General features: G+C 40.5%; 1 protein-coding gene across 1 annotated transcript in view; it reads right to left on the reverse strand.

Moving 5' to 3' along the window:
• Positions 1-4779: 4779 nt before the first annotated feature.
• Positions 4780-14536, reverse strand: part of LOC126188521 (neprilysin-1-like) — a 335381-nt gene continuing 325624 nt past the window's right edge. The window contains exon 17 of the mRNA XM_049930123.1: positions 4780-5381. Within this exon, the coding sequence (XP_049786080.1) occupies positions 5282-5381 (100 nt within the window). The 3' untranslated portion in view covers positions 4780-5281. The remainder of the gene's footprint in view (positions 5382-14536) is intronic.

Raw genomic sequence — 14536 nt, forward strand, 5'->3', positions numbered from 1 at the left:
ATTTCTATTACTAATGAATAATTATGTGAAAATACACTACTGCCCATTAAAATTGCTATACCAAGAAGAAATACAGATGATAAACGGGTATTCATTGGACAAATATATTATACTAGAACTGACGTTTGATTACATTTTCACGCAATTTGGGTGCATAGATCCTGAGAAAGCAGTACCCAGAACAACCACCTCTGACCGAAATAACGGCCTTGATACGCCTGGGTATTGAGTCAAACAGAGCTTGGATGGCGTGTACAGGTACAGCTGCCCATGCAGCTTCAACACAATATCACAGTTCATCAAGAGTAGTGACTGGCGTATTGTGACGAGCCATTTACCAGCATGTCTTTGCACCTCCTTTCTGTCTGGGCGCATGTATTGGTTCGGTAGCGAAGACAGTCATTAAGCCGTTCTATGCTCGTTCTCACCGGAAGAAAACCGACAAATGTAAGGGTTATTTCGAGAGTATCCCATTGTAGTATTACAGGATCGTTAGTGTATGCAACTTATATTAACGTTGTAGTGCATGACGTTGGCGGTTCCGTGAAGCTTTCCACTGATAGAGAAAATCCAAAGAAGAGCAGCGCGTTTCGTTGAAATATCGTTTACTCGGTACAGGAGCGTTACAGAGATGCTTGACAAACCGTATTGACAAACAAAATGTGAAGGAAACCGAAATGAGCATAAGGAGAATGCGAAAAGCCTTCAATAAATTTGAAATGACACGACTAAAAATCTTAAGACAGTTTGTTCTCGCACAAAGGAATTGAATTCATTATTCCGTCGCTCAATGACCATATTGCCACCTAAACGGAAAATGACAGAATACCGAAATACTGAAATTCTATCTTCTAAAATTCAGTAAGTGATCCCACCTTACAATCATCACGCCAACACCGAAATACCAAGATAAGCGATGAGGGAATATGAAATCAACTAAAACTGATACACAGTTGAAAGGTAACTGGACCGGACGAGATACGTATGAAGAGATTATGCGGAAGAACTTGCTCCACTTCTTGCAGATGTTCATCGTAGGTCACTGGAAGGACTAAGGGTAGCCAACGATAGGGAAACAGCTCGGGTCATTCCAGAAGAGCTGTCGGATAGATGTTCGTAATTATAGGGTTATATTAATTTCTCACGCCTTATGAAGATCTTGAAAAATGAAAATGAAAATCTATAATAATCAACACTGATTCTGTAAAGGTCTCGCAAGTATGAGCACACTATGTTCGTTCATGAGATCCAGAATGCCGTAGGCATTGGCACTCAGGTCGATGCCGTGTATCTTGACTTCTGAAAGGTATGTCACACACTGAAGTTGGACGAACAGTATACGAGCTTACCGAGTACTAGATTAGATTTGTGTTTGGATTCAGGACATCCTTACAGACAGAACTTGGCACATCGTTCTCAACGGAAGAAAACCGACAAATGTAAGGGTTATTTCGAGAGTATCCCATTGCAGTATCACAGGATCGTTAGTGTATACAACTTATATTAACGTTTTAGTGGATGACAATGACGGTTCCGTGAAGCTTTTCACAGATGATGATATCTAAGAAAGTTGCAACGACATAAAACTATACCGAAATGCAGGAAGACATGGAGAGGATAGACGATTGATGCAAGGATAACTAGTTCAGCCCGGACATAAGATTAATGTAACGTTTTGCAAATTAACAGGCAAAGATAATCGCTACTGCTCGGTTAAACTATTGGTGATAAATTACTGGAAACAGTAACTACCGAAACGTACTCAGGAGTAACGATTCGGAGCGAACTAAACTGAAATGACCATATGAAACGAATTGTAGGAAAAGCAGATACCAGTCTGAGAGTTATTGGAAGAATCTCAAGGAAATATAATTTCTCAATGAAAGAAGTGGCATACAAAACACTTGTTAGACCGATTGTTAAGTACCACTCATCGTCTGGTACGCTTATCAGATTGGATTAATTGTTCGTGAAAGACGAGGGTTTGAACTAGTGGTCCATTCCGACAACAGTTTTAATTTGCCCCTTAGTATCAGCAACTTCGTTCTCTGAAAATGTGCTTCTTGTTGCAATTTTTACAACACTCGGACACCATATCATGATATGCTAGAGATTAAATAGAAGACATGTTGTACTTCAATTTTGTCAAAATTAAGTTGGTTACACTTAAATAATTTTTTTTAGTTACATTTAAATAATTTCTTTACGAGCATCCATTCACGAACTTCCATGAAATTTTTAGAAGTATACGCATAGTGTGATTTAAAATATAATAACCACATAAAAGTAATCGCAGGAAATTCAGTTGCCAGACCGAGATTCATTATAAGTGTAGTTCACCCACAAAAGAGGTAGTTTACAAAACCCTAGTTCGAAGGATGCTTGAGTATTGCTACATAGTCTGAGACCCACACCAGATACCATTGATAGAGAAAATCCAAAGAAGAGCCGCGCGTTTCGTTGAAAGATCGTTTACTCGGTACAAGAGCGTTATGGAGATGCTTGACAAACTGTATTGACAGAAAGAGGCGCTGTGAATCCGGGAGAGGTATACTATAGAAATCTTGAGAGCATGCTTTCCAAGAAGAGTCAGACAACTTATTACTTCCATCCACAAATGTCTCGCCACATAACCACTACGAGAAAGTCAGATAAACTGTTCCTACGCGCCATTCGTGAATGTAACTGGGGAGGAGTGAAAAGATTGTGGTACCAGAAATATCCACGGTACCACATTATTAGGTGGCTCGCTTTGAAGCTGTAGATGTATATCGGATCTCTAATGAAGAGGTGTTGAATCAATTCGGTGAGAAAGGATTATTTGACGGACTTTGACTAAAATAATGGACCAATTAATGCTACACATCTTCAGTCACCAAAGTACAGTCAATTAGGTAATTGATGGGATTGGTGGCTGAATAAGACTTGACTTGAGTAAGCGCATACAAGTAGATGTTGGTCGTAATAGTTCTGCAGAGCTGAAGGGACCTGTACAGGATGGAGTTGCAAGGCGCGCTGCTTAAAACCAATCTTCGAACGTATCACAACCAAATTTTCTATCCTATCGGGTGGTTATAATTGCATTGACGAAGTTTTCAGCGTTGCATACATCAAAGGAGCTACAATATCATAGGTACGTTCGCAATCGGTACGGTCACGAAGTGCACTGAAAAAATAATGGTCCCACTTTCTGCCACATGCTGCAAGTATGGAGCTATGGAGTTGTAAGTAGTCTCTTTTGGCAACAGTATTTTTCGCTTGGCGACAAGTGTTGATTTCTTTTGTGAAGTGATTAGTGTAATGAGATTAGAAACGAAGTTTTCCGTAAGAAACACAACGGCTATTGAGAAATAGATTGCAGACTGATGGTAAAGTTGTTTTATCAGAGCGGCAGCAATAGCAGCGCTGCATTGCAGAATACCGCAGACAGAAACAGTTGCGACAAGACCCCACGTGAGTAAATGGACTAAAAAATATGATCAAGAAATTTGAACAAAGAGATGAATTAGGTGGTGAGCAGGGAGAGGAAAGCAACCCATTCGCATGACAGTTGTTGACGAAGGTGCTGTATCTGTAGCAGACGATGGAACACACGCCTCAGATTTTTCAGTCAGTACTCGAACTATCACCGGAATCGTCTCTCTCCTGGTCCACAGGTCAAAAGATTTTGCCACACATTTTATATTGGCATCCCTGCAAGATTTAGGCTGTGCACTGTATGAAGCCCCAAGACTTTACCCTTCGTTTTTTGGCATGCTGGAAATGGATGACATTTGGCCGGGAAACATTCTTTGGACGGATGAAGCATATTTTACTCTGCGTTGTACCATGAATACAGAAAACTGTCGCACGTAAAGTTCTACTTCGCCACATATTGTGCACGAACATGCACTCAGCTTATGTCACTGTGTGGTGTGATTTCACAAGCTCCTCCGACCTCGATCCGTTTTCCCTCGAGGAGATGTTATCTTGCGGTGCTGTTAGGTGTACAGCGACACCTCCAAGTTTTAAAGACCTTCTTGTGCAAAACGTGATTCCAGCTTTGCAGCAACGAATCTATGTGTACGCCATTATTTTCATACAAGATGGGAGGACATCACATTTGCTTCCAGAAACCTTCGGTAACAACTGCATCATCTCCAGGCAATTTCAGAATGTATGGACTTCCAGATCCGCTGACCTAAATCCACTTGACTTCTGGTTGTGGATATTTCTGAAAGATCGTGCCTATCAGGGATGTATTCGGGCTCTTGCCGATCTAAATGGAAGCATACGGTGATATGTAACTCTGATTACACTGGATATGCTGCGGCAACTGTCGACCATGCTGGGTTATGGATGCAGCATGTTGCTGGGTCGGGAGACTATATTGAATACATGCTGCAATTGGTGACCATCTCCTAATAAGTGCAAGAATAACCGTTATCATGTGTTTGATCGCTCCTTGCCTTGTCCTGCACCCACACCACATTCTGACTTCTGCAGCACCATATTTACTCGGTGGCAGAAAGGGAACTATTATTCTTTTCAGCATACTCCGCGAGTACACCGATTAATGAACGTGCCTGCGATGTTTCAGCGTCTTGTGATATTGCAGCCCGCACTGCATCACTCAGAACACTGTCAGTTTAATTACAGCCACACAGTACTACTACTACTACTACTACTGCTACTACTAATGCTACGAGGGTAGTGATAAAAAGGTGGAATTCTTGGTGAATATCTTTGGGAACAAGGATGACAACAAGCTATTTGACACAAGTGTGGTTTACAGATTTATTTTTAACAAATAGATTTACTCTTCTCAGTATTTTACTGACATACATGACTTCAGCGACACATAATACCCAGCATTACAAAAATAGCTACATAACATCATTATTTTAAAAATTGTTCGGTCCAACAATGTACAGGTACATTTTTATAAAAAAGTTTCATTATTCACTTCTTAAAATAATACTTGAGCAATATTACAACACATCAAATTATCAACTGACAATATACATATGGAACACTTAAGTATGCTTCTAAACCAACTATTGGCTGATTCTACAGAGTTTACTAACGTCATGTCACAAAAGCTTGCTTAGAAATTCTGAAAGCAATTCTCAACTTCTCTGCGAAAACGCAAAACATTACTAAAATAAACTTAACTTTATCTACACTTTCAGCGTCTATCAATGCATTCTACGCTAACAAAAAATGACAGTAAAAAATATTAATTTTTGGCATTCGTATCGAAATGGGTGTAGCAGCATCAGCATCTTCTCCACGTCTATCTTCACCATGTAGAGCATTTCTTCACTGGATTCATTGCAGATCCTATTGGGCAGTTGTATGCTTCTGAGAAGTCTGGCGAGTTCATCATCATTCCGTTCACTCTGAAAAGAAGCACGGAAAAGAATAAGCTGTTCGTACCTTGCATTATTTTATCATTGTTCAAAACATCTAGCACCGATGCCCTGTTATGCCGTTAATTTTTCTTTATATTGCACTATACTCAACAAAAAATTATACGCTTGATGGCTGTAGAGATAATTTAAAGATTATAACTGCAAAAGTGCGTTTAAGTGGGTGGGTGGACCGGTGGAAGGGCTGGGGCAATTGTGTGCTGCACCGCTGTTCGGATTTACCTCCTTGAGTGGCAGGCCGGCTCAGTGGTCCGGAGATCAAAGGGAGATGTCAACAGTTAAACCATGAAATGTTCGAATAAAATCCTTACTGGTGCTTCATTTTATGCGAAATTCTTGGCACAAACTTTTAAGACAGCCTAATGGGAGTCCTGTAACAGTCCCCGTTTAGGAGAGGAAGTGGTTGTACTACCTTCGATTCTAGAACATCCATGAATGCTATAGTTTCAAATATTCATCGTTTATTGTCTCAGTACAAATGGCAAAATTTTACATTTAGCAAGCAGCTGAGTTAAAGACACCCAAGTATTATCCTGCAGCGTCCGCGTCTACCTTCGTGATGGTGGACGATTATTTGTGGCACAGGTTTTACAAGTTGTAATGGAAGCGTTCGGGTCTAAGGAGATACAGTATAGCTAAACAGTCACTCCCACCAAGCAGTGCAGAAGCCAAAGTGAACACATTTTCCTTTAGGGCATTCCACATGTGCGCTATCAGACTGAGATAATGTTATCCCAGACAAGCACCCAAAGATAAAAGGAGTGTCCATCGAGTCAGTCTGAAACAATTACGGGCTGATGAAACGGTAGACCTCTCTGACGGGGAACTTTAAGCCAGTATCCGATGGGTGTTTTGATCATATAACGCATCTCACTGAACTCAGCTTAAAAATAGCATTTTAGATGGTCCTACCCCTGACCTGAGCTCTACCTTGATTTTCGGCGCCCTCGTACTCCTAACAATCCGCTTACAATCATATGTAGCAGTTCCTCAGCACATTCGAACGCCCCATTTGCTTAGAGAGTCCAATGACGGTATTTACTCGCCTGTGTTAAATACTGTGCTCTCTGTCGAATGCATTTACCAGGGTTATTTGTCTTGGAGCTGGGTAGCGTTCTCCGTAGCGAGGCAAGTTAGCCACACAGTTAACATCGCTATCCATCATTGAAATTAAGACTTTGCCGTCCGGCGACACCACAGTGGTGTCGTGTGCATGGTATCGCTCAGTGGCTGGTGAAACCACAGTGGTGTCGTGAGGATGGTATCGCGCAGTGGCTGGTGACGCCACTTTAATAGCTTTTTCATTCTGTTGGGGTTTTGTTTAGGTTACAATAAGTTACACACGTCAACAAGTTTTTTGTTTTTATAAGCACTTGTGCACTTTCATCATGGCAGACGAAAGAGGTGATACGATTATCTACGATGAGTGCGCGGACGTCTTTACTGACGACTTGGCCGATTGAGAAAAAGACATTGGATATCAAAAATATGAAAGTGAAGCAGAATAGTCGGACCATAGCGAAATCCGTCCAAGAATAATTCGGCGAACACTACGGTTGCCAACTAATTCGGATGAATCAAACGAAGAAGACAGACTATGATTTACTGAGGACCAATAATAAATTTGAAAGGTCTCCGTGTCCACACATATTTCCCAAAGATACACAGAGCGTCGTGGAAATCGTAGAATTATTCATTGGGAACGATCTATTTGCATATATATATTAGCAACGAAACCAACAAGTATTACAGTCGAAATTGCAGTTACGTTACGGGAACCGAACTTAGAAAATGGTTTGAGCTTGCTATCCTTGTGGGAATTGTAAAAAAAGCAGGGATCGATGATTTCTGGTCAACGAATCCCTTGATAGTCATACCGATATTTCGCAAAACGATGTCCCGCAACCGATTCAGACAAATATTATCATTTTTACATTTTTCCGACAACAACAATAAACAGGAAGATGCCGACCGGCTTTTCAAAGTGCAATTCGTAATTGATTATTTTTCCAAAAAGATTAAAGAAACGTTTAATCTAAGTCAAAACATCTCAGTTGATGAAGGAATGATACAATGGCGTGGGCAGTTAAATTTTAAAGTTTACAATCCGTCGAAAATCACGAAATATGGCATACTCATTCGGATGCTGTGTGATTCGAGTAAGCGATACATTCCTCATTCAAGCTATATTCCGGCGCTGGACAACGAAAAAAACAGTAATGGAACTATTGACACCATCTTATGGAAAGTGGCATCACTTATACATAGATAATTATTATAATAGTGTAGAACTTGCAGCAAAGTTACTTGAAAAGAAAATTCAAGTTTGTGGAACGATACGGCAAAATAGAGGATTTCCGGAAAAATTAAAGCGCACAAAAGTCAATGTGTTTGAAGCTTGTCATCAACAGAAAGGCGACAAGCAGCCGGCGAGAAGCCAAGTAATCCGAATTAGCGCTGCCGGCGCCAAGCGGATAAGTTTGTACGACACGTGCGGACGGCAAAGTGTTAAGAATTGGGAGTCATCTGTCTTGATGGCCCGTGAGTGGGCCAATACCTGCAAAACCGTTCAGTCATAATCTACAATAAAATCTCGCGCGAACGTCAGTAACACGCGTTGACCTGTACATGATCACCTGCTGCTGCGAACTTCTCCAGTGTAAAAGTAGCACTTAAACTGCAGTATGGTAACTATCTTAAGATTAGCTGCTCATTAACGTGTACAGAACGTGCAGTCCGTCATAGGCGTTAACTGTTCAAACTGGAAGGATGCAGTTCTGCCATTCAGATTTAACTAAATGTCTGTTTCTCAAAATTTTCATTTTTGGTGGTATTAAGTGCTTAACATGTGCGCCTTAAATGTGTGAAAACACTACTTCGTGTAAATGATGAACATCATAGCCATTTCACTCCCTAAAATCGCCTTCTGAAATATGTATAATCTACATTATTCATTTACTTCAGGTAACAGTGTCATATTTTAAAACTGGTTTGCAACTGTTTGAAACAGAGCGAGATCTGCAAAGTGCCAAAACAGCTGAGTGGGTTTTCCGTAGTACTTCAGAAGTCCCAAGCCGAAGAACCCTAATCAGTACGAATTCTGACAGTGATGACGTAGATTATTGCTATTATTTCTAGCTGAAACTTGGGAAGGCGCCTGTGCTGGATGTTCTGCCACCAAAACTGTCGAAATCTAAGCACTATAAAGCAGCTGATTCGCTGATAAGTTTTCTCGACAAGATCATTGAAGAGACGAAGTGTGGACATCGAGCAGTGAATTCCCAATTTGGAAACAGAAGGAGAGCCCGGCTGACTGAGCCAACCATCGTCTTTTTCGACTCTTATCACATACAATGAAGATTTTACAGCGTATCATAGACAGTAGATTACGCAAGAATGTCATCATTACTACCAGTCAGTGTGGTTCAGTGAAAGGATGTGGGACCACTGATACTGTCCATGCAATTTGCTTGCTTATTTAGAAACATTGTGAGAAGTGGAAACATGTTCACTTTCCCGGACCTGGAAAATGCTTTTGATTGATTTCCACGTGATCGCACATGGTTTACCCTCCGAGTCTATGAACCACCTGAAGAAATAACTGAATGGGGACGGCTGACCTACCATAATTATGAATGTCGAGTACATTCTGCTGTTGGGGTATCAGGAGAACTTCCTGTTACTGCGGGTGTCCACCGCGGTATTGCTCTTTATTACCTCCTCAGCATCACAGTAAAGGACGCAGACATCGGATATCTCCAGAAATTAGCACCTTGGACAATACTGATGTTCTACTGTTTAATGATACGTCCAAGCACGGAAGAACCGCAATACCAAGCCTCAATATAAAGACGACTTGATACCTGACAAAAGAAGCAAATAATACGGACACTGTCAAAACCGACGGTATATATCTGCCAAAGAAAAATATCGCACATACCTTGGCTCAGAAACCGCTGCCGACGGTCACTTGTTCCTGAAACCACTTTAATGGTGGAGGACAGCTGACGTATAACTTCCACATGCTGTTGGGCCCGATCTGATCTTCAGTGATAAATAAGAATTTTTACAGCCAAGATTGCGCACTGAAACATTTTTTATTTCCTCAATGACTGGTTTTGACAGGTCCACCTGTCATCTTCGTATCTTCTGGAAATAATATTACTGTACATGAATGGTAGACCCATGAAGAGAACACCGTTTATAACCTAAAGGCGCCACATTGCCGTATCAAATACATAAAACAGAGTAGCTAAGAAGTATTTCATAAGCCAATGCAGCGCCTTTGCTTTATAAATGGAGTATGCTCTCGTTACAGTTGTACAATTCATGTGCAGGAATATTATTTCCAGAAGATCCGAAGATGACAGCTAGATCCGTTGAAACCGTCATCGAGGAAATAAATATTTTTAACACACCATCTTGGCTGTAAACATTGTTATTTAATGGCTGATAAGAAGACCCCGGACTGACTCATATCGAAAACACGTCAGTCTAGTATCGACCCAGATGCTTTGTACGGCGCAGACCTTTGAACCGAAATAAAAGAAACGGGGCGACGATTTGGTGTAATGGAAACCAAAATGCTTCGGTGGGCATATGGCCAAAAGCTTAATGATCAATCAACCAGTGATGAAATTTGCAGACGGTACAGAACCGCATCTATCACTGAAAAGATGAAAGGAGAGCCATCTACAATGGTATCAACATGTACTTCGAGAAGATCAAGGGACAACAGCAAATCGCAGGTTTCCGTTAAAAGTTGATGGCAAAATGACGCAAAATAGATACCCTCCTTACACACCTCGAAGTATGGAATATACACTCAGAACAAGAACGCGCCAAATGGAGACAGAGAGCAAAAAGTGCAGGCAGTACTACACTGCGAGACAAATGCTGAAGGAGAAGATGTAGAAGAACTTGGGCAGGGAACCTGTAACGTCTGACAGCTGTTTCGGACAAACTATTTTCCTAATTCTCAACTTTCACAGATTTTTGGACAACATAATCGCTCAAACAAAACTCGACTATTAATTTGAAAGAGTTTCAGTTTACTTTTGACTGCAAACTGTCGTTTCTTAGTTCACTGTCTCACACTAAGGTGCTACTTTTAGGCGCTAGTCACAGTCTGCAGAGAAGGTCTGAGCAATATATTACCACCTGCTAGAGTATATGTCTGTGCGGTGTAAGGATGACAACATGATCCTTTATAAATTAAGTTTGGGTTGAATGTAAACTAATTAAGTATACTTTCAGACATTTCATGAAAGTCTACATGATGTAGAGATAGTAAAAATTATGAGAGGATGTTGTGACTTACATAGAAATTATGATTGATGGGTGAAAAATTCAAGTGTTGCTCAAAAATATTTCACAGTCATGATCGCATATGTGCATAATATAAAAGAGGATGGTTGCAACAGACAGTTTTCTGGACTTGGGCGATAGCTACTATATAACAACACACTGTCTTCTCTGTAGTGGGTTATCTGCTTTTAAAAGATGCTGGGAATCCGTTGTACAAATGCCAGTACTTCGTTCAGACATCCCACCAAACTGTTAACTTTAATGAAGGCGAGTACCAAGTGAAAACCCATAAGTATGATGGCAAGACAGGTTAGAGATAGGTGTCAGCGAAGTGAAACTGAAAGAAGATAAGTACTTCTCGTCAGACGAATATAGGTAAATATAAAAAATAAATGATCGTAGGTTGTGTTCCAAAAATGAACAGCATAGAGACAGAAGTGATGACACTTTCTGCAGGACCTGACCATCATTTTGCAGGACAATGCTCAAGCACGTACAGTACAAGCTGCTACCGATTTGTTTGACCGATGGGGCTGCTAAGTGCTATACCACCTACTGCACTCCCCTGACTTAAGCCCTCGTGAGTTCAACTCGATTTATAAGCTGAAGGCACTTGACGGCATTCGCTTCAGAACTGCTACAAATTCGTCAGGCAATAGACCGCGCAGCTCGAACTGTCAACACAACTGGCACTGCTAAGAGTATCCCACGACTTCCAAATCGCTGGCAGCGGGCTATACACAATGCTGGTGACTGCTCTGAAGGTCAGTAAAACTTTGAAACACGTATCTATTTTGTACGAGCTGTAAATAAATAGTTGGCACTATTAAAGTTCCAATCCTCGTAATAGCGAATACACTGTTTAAAATTCACAAGTGGAGAAGGTATACTTTGAAAAAGGCCCGGAGACACGGGAAGTTTCCAGTTGGATTACATTGCGATCAGATCGAGACTCCAAAATGAGATATTAGATTGTAAGGAGTACCGAGGAGCAGATACACACTCGGAACATAATTTAGTAATGATGTACCTCATTCTGAAGAACCAGTGTGGAAGGAAGTGGGATAATGATGAACTGAGGAATGACGAGATATTTTATGATTCAATAGATACTTCGAAACTGAATACTACAGTAGGCAATACAGTTAGAGGAATGAGTATATCAAAAACAGGCAGTCATATAAGTTGGACAGACAAACATAGATACAAGCAAGATAATTGTAAAGCATCCCTGGGAACACAAGAAACACTTCAACTGACCGACGAAACAAGAAAGTACAAAATTGTTCAGGGGAATTCAGGATGTGAGTCAAAGAGCATTTCGCTCTCATTTAAGTTGGCTCTGAGCACTATGGGACTTAACTCTCATTTAAGTATATGGCCGAAAGAGTGAGCCTACAGGAATTGTGTAACGAAGCCTGTCGTCCAGGACCGCGTGCCACAAAAGGGCGCAGATTCACCGCGAGACGGGGAAACTCACAGGCGTCTATTGTCTATTGAAGCCTAAGCGCTGTAGTGTGTGAGTGAGACAGGCGAGAACCTACGTAATGGAGAAACCCCGTAGAAACCGTTTGTAGCCGCGAAGGCGTAGCAGTATTAAATATGGCGGACCTAGGATCGGCTACAAAGGGAAAATTTTATGGAAACTATTTAATTCTGTAGTAATGCAGGGAATGGTGCCACAGTAATTTTAACCTACCGTCCTTCATAAAATTTCATGGTGATCTCAATAAAACTTGAATATTGATCATATCTATAATAGTTTAGGATTTTCTGTTGAAGTGAAATTAACAAGCTTTGTGACAAAGACCTAAATACTTAAATCTGAACGCTTTGGTCGGTCGACTTTTCATACAGAAGCGCATCATTAAAATGACAAAGGTTGTAAATATCAACTCTGTAACTTTATTTGTTTAAAAAAATAGTGAATTTAAATTATCAGTATTTTAGTTAAGCATCAGATCATCATTTCTTCCACACATAACACATTGAACAATGATAGCATGACACTTTACTGAATCATTAGATAATAGAATATTATTTAGTGCATAATACTTACTTTTGTTCTTTATTTATTTATCAGAAAGCACGTTGATTCAAGGCTACTGGCCGTGACATTCAAAGTTAAGAAGGAAATTGTGTTTATTTTATGTAAAAGAATTTAACGTTCATTAAGTAATGGATATTATTGTTGTTTTATTTAGAACGTGAAAGTGGTCCAGCTTTGATTACTTAAATATGTTATAATGTAGAATAACCTGTAGCCAGTCAGATGGACGGCTGCAGGAGAGGGAACTGCCCTAGTCAGTTGAGTGACTACGTTCGGCGCGCGGGAAATACGGTCGGAGACGGGAAAAGGGCAGTTCTGGTCTAGACACCAAAGAGTACAGTTCAGCTGGAAACGCCGAAGGGTACAGTTCGAATGCAGACGCGAAAGCGGACGGTCGGTCCTTACGCAGCTACGAAGTGAAACGACTTAGAAAATTTCGCGTTGTGTGGTATCGCGGGACAGTCTCTGAGCGGTGAGTAGCCGCGCACCTGTTGTGAACTCTAACTTTTTGCGAAGATAACGAGGTGGAATATTAGACTTGTATTTCGTGATGAGATTGTGAATGATGGAACTGTGTCAAATGGATATGCGCTCGAGTGTAATAGTAATTCTGAAAGTTTACCCCTCGTTTGTTAAGCTGATTAACTTTCATGTGAGAAGTATCTCCCTTTAATACAAGCGGACGCAGTGCTCCATGGTTCCCATTTCTACCGCTATGTGCCTTTCAATTAGGCCCGATAAATTGAGATGTGGGTAATCAAACCCACTAGGAAAGATAGTATTCTAATTTAAAAATGAAGCAATGGATAACGCAACAACGGTGAATTGCCATGGAACAATACGTGCACATTAGGGACTCTAAGACTTTCTTTTTTTTTGATACTATGAATTCAGTTAGTCGCATGAAGTGCACAATGCATACAGTGGATATGCCTGGATTGAAAATTCATAGAATATGGTCATTATCTCAGTGGTATGGATGAAGGATACTAAATAACGCTAAGAGAGAATTTCAATTATCATTCCGATTTATTTCGATAATATTCAATAAAACTATTACTCTCTGTGACAAAACATACATGAAGTCTCTTATATTTAAGAAAACTACCACTCTCAGTGACAAAACCTTCATGCAGCACTCACTATCTCTTGCATCTCGTCATACCGGAAACATAGACAACACTTCGTTGTCAATTACATCCACTAATGATTAAAATGGGTAAAAATGAATGTTACTGAATGGTGGCCTCTTAACACCATTTAGTTATTGTCACACCTATTTAACGCGCGGAGAAGGGAAGGGTACCACCTTTCACTCTCTCAAACATTACTTGTGTTACTTCACATGCAGTACCGTGCGGATAAGTTCACGTTGAAACCGCGTATTATGCAACCGCAATGCAACGTGAGCAAACCAGCCCAGGCTTCATGACTCCACATTATTCATGCTATGATTAACGAAAGGCAAATCTAGCGACTACCGTTATGAATGCTGGCAACACGTAGCCAAGTTAGACAACAAAGAAGCGAGTAAAATAAATCGTTGAATCATGGAAAATTTATATTGCTTGTATCTGGAACTAAACTATGCAACAAATGAAACATTAATGAACCTATCTGCTATTGACCTAAGAACAAGAACCGTTGGTTCATACCCTCAATCACCTCGCACCCAAGCCCGCTAGTTGAAACACATTAATCTGAAAAATTTCTACAAATACAATATCGCTGAACGTCTCCCGGTATTAATTCACACCTGAACATGTTT

Source organism: Schistocerca cancellata, chromosome 5, assembly GCF_023864275.1.
Source record: "Schistocerca cancellata isolate TAMUIC-IGC-003103 chromosome 5, iqSchCanc2.1, whole genome shotgun sequence".
NCBI lineage: Eukaryota > Metazoa > Arthropoda > Insecta > Orthoptera > Acrididae > Schistocerca > Schistocerca cancellata.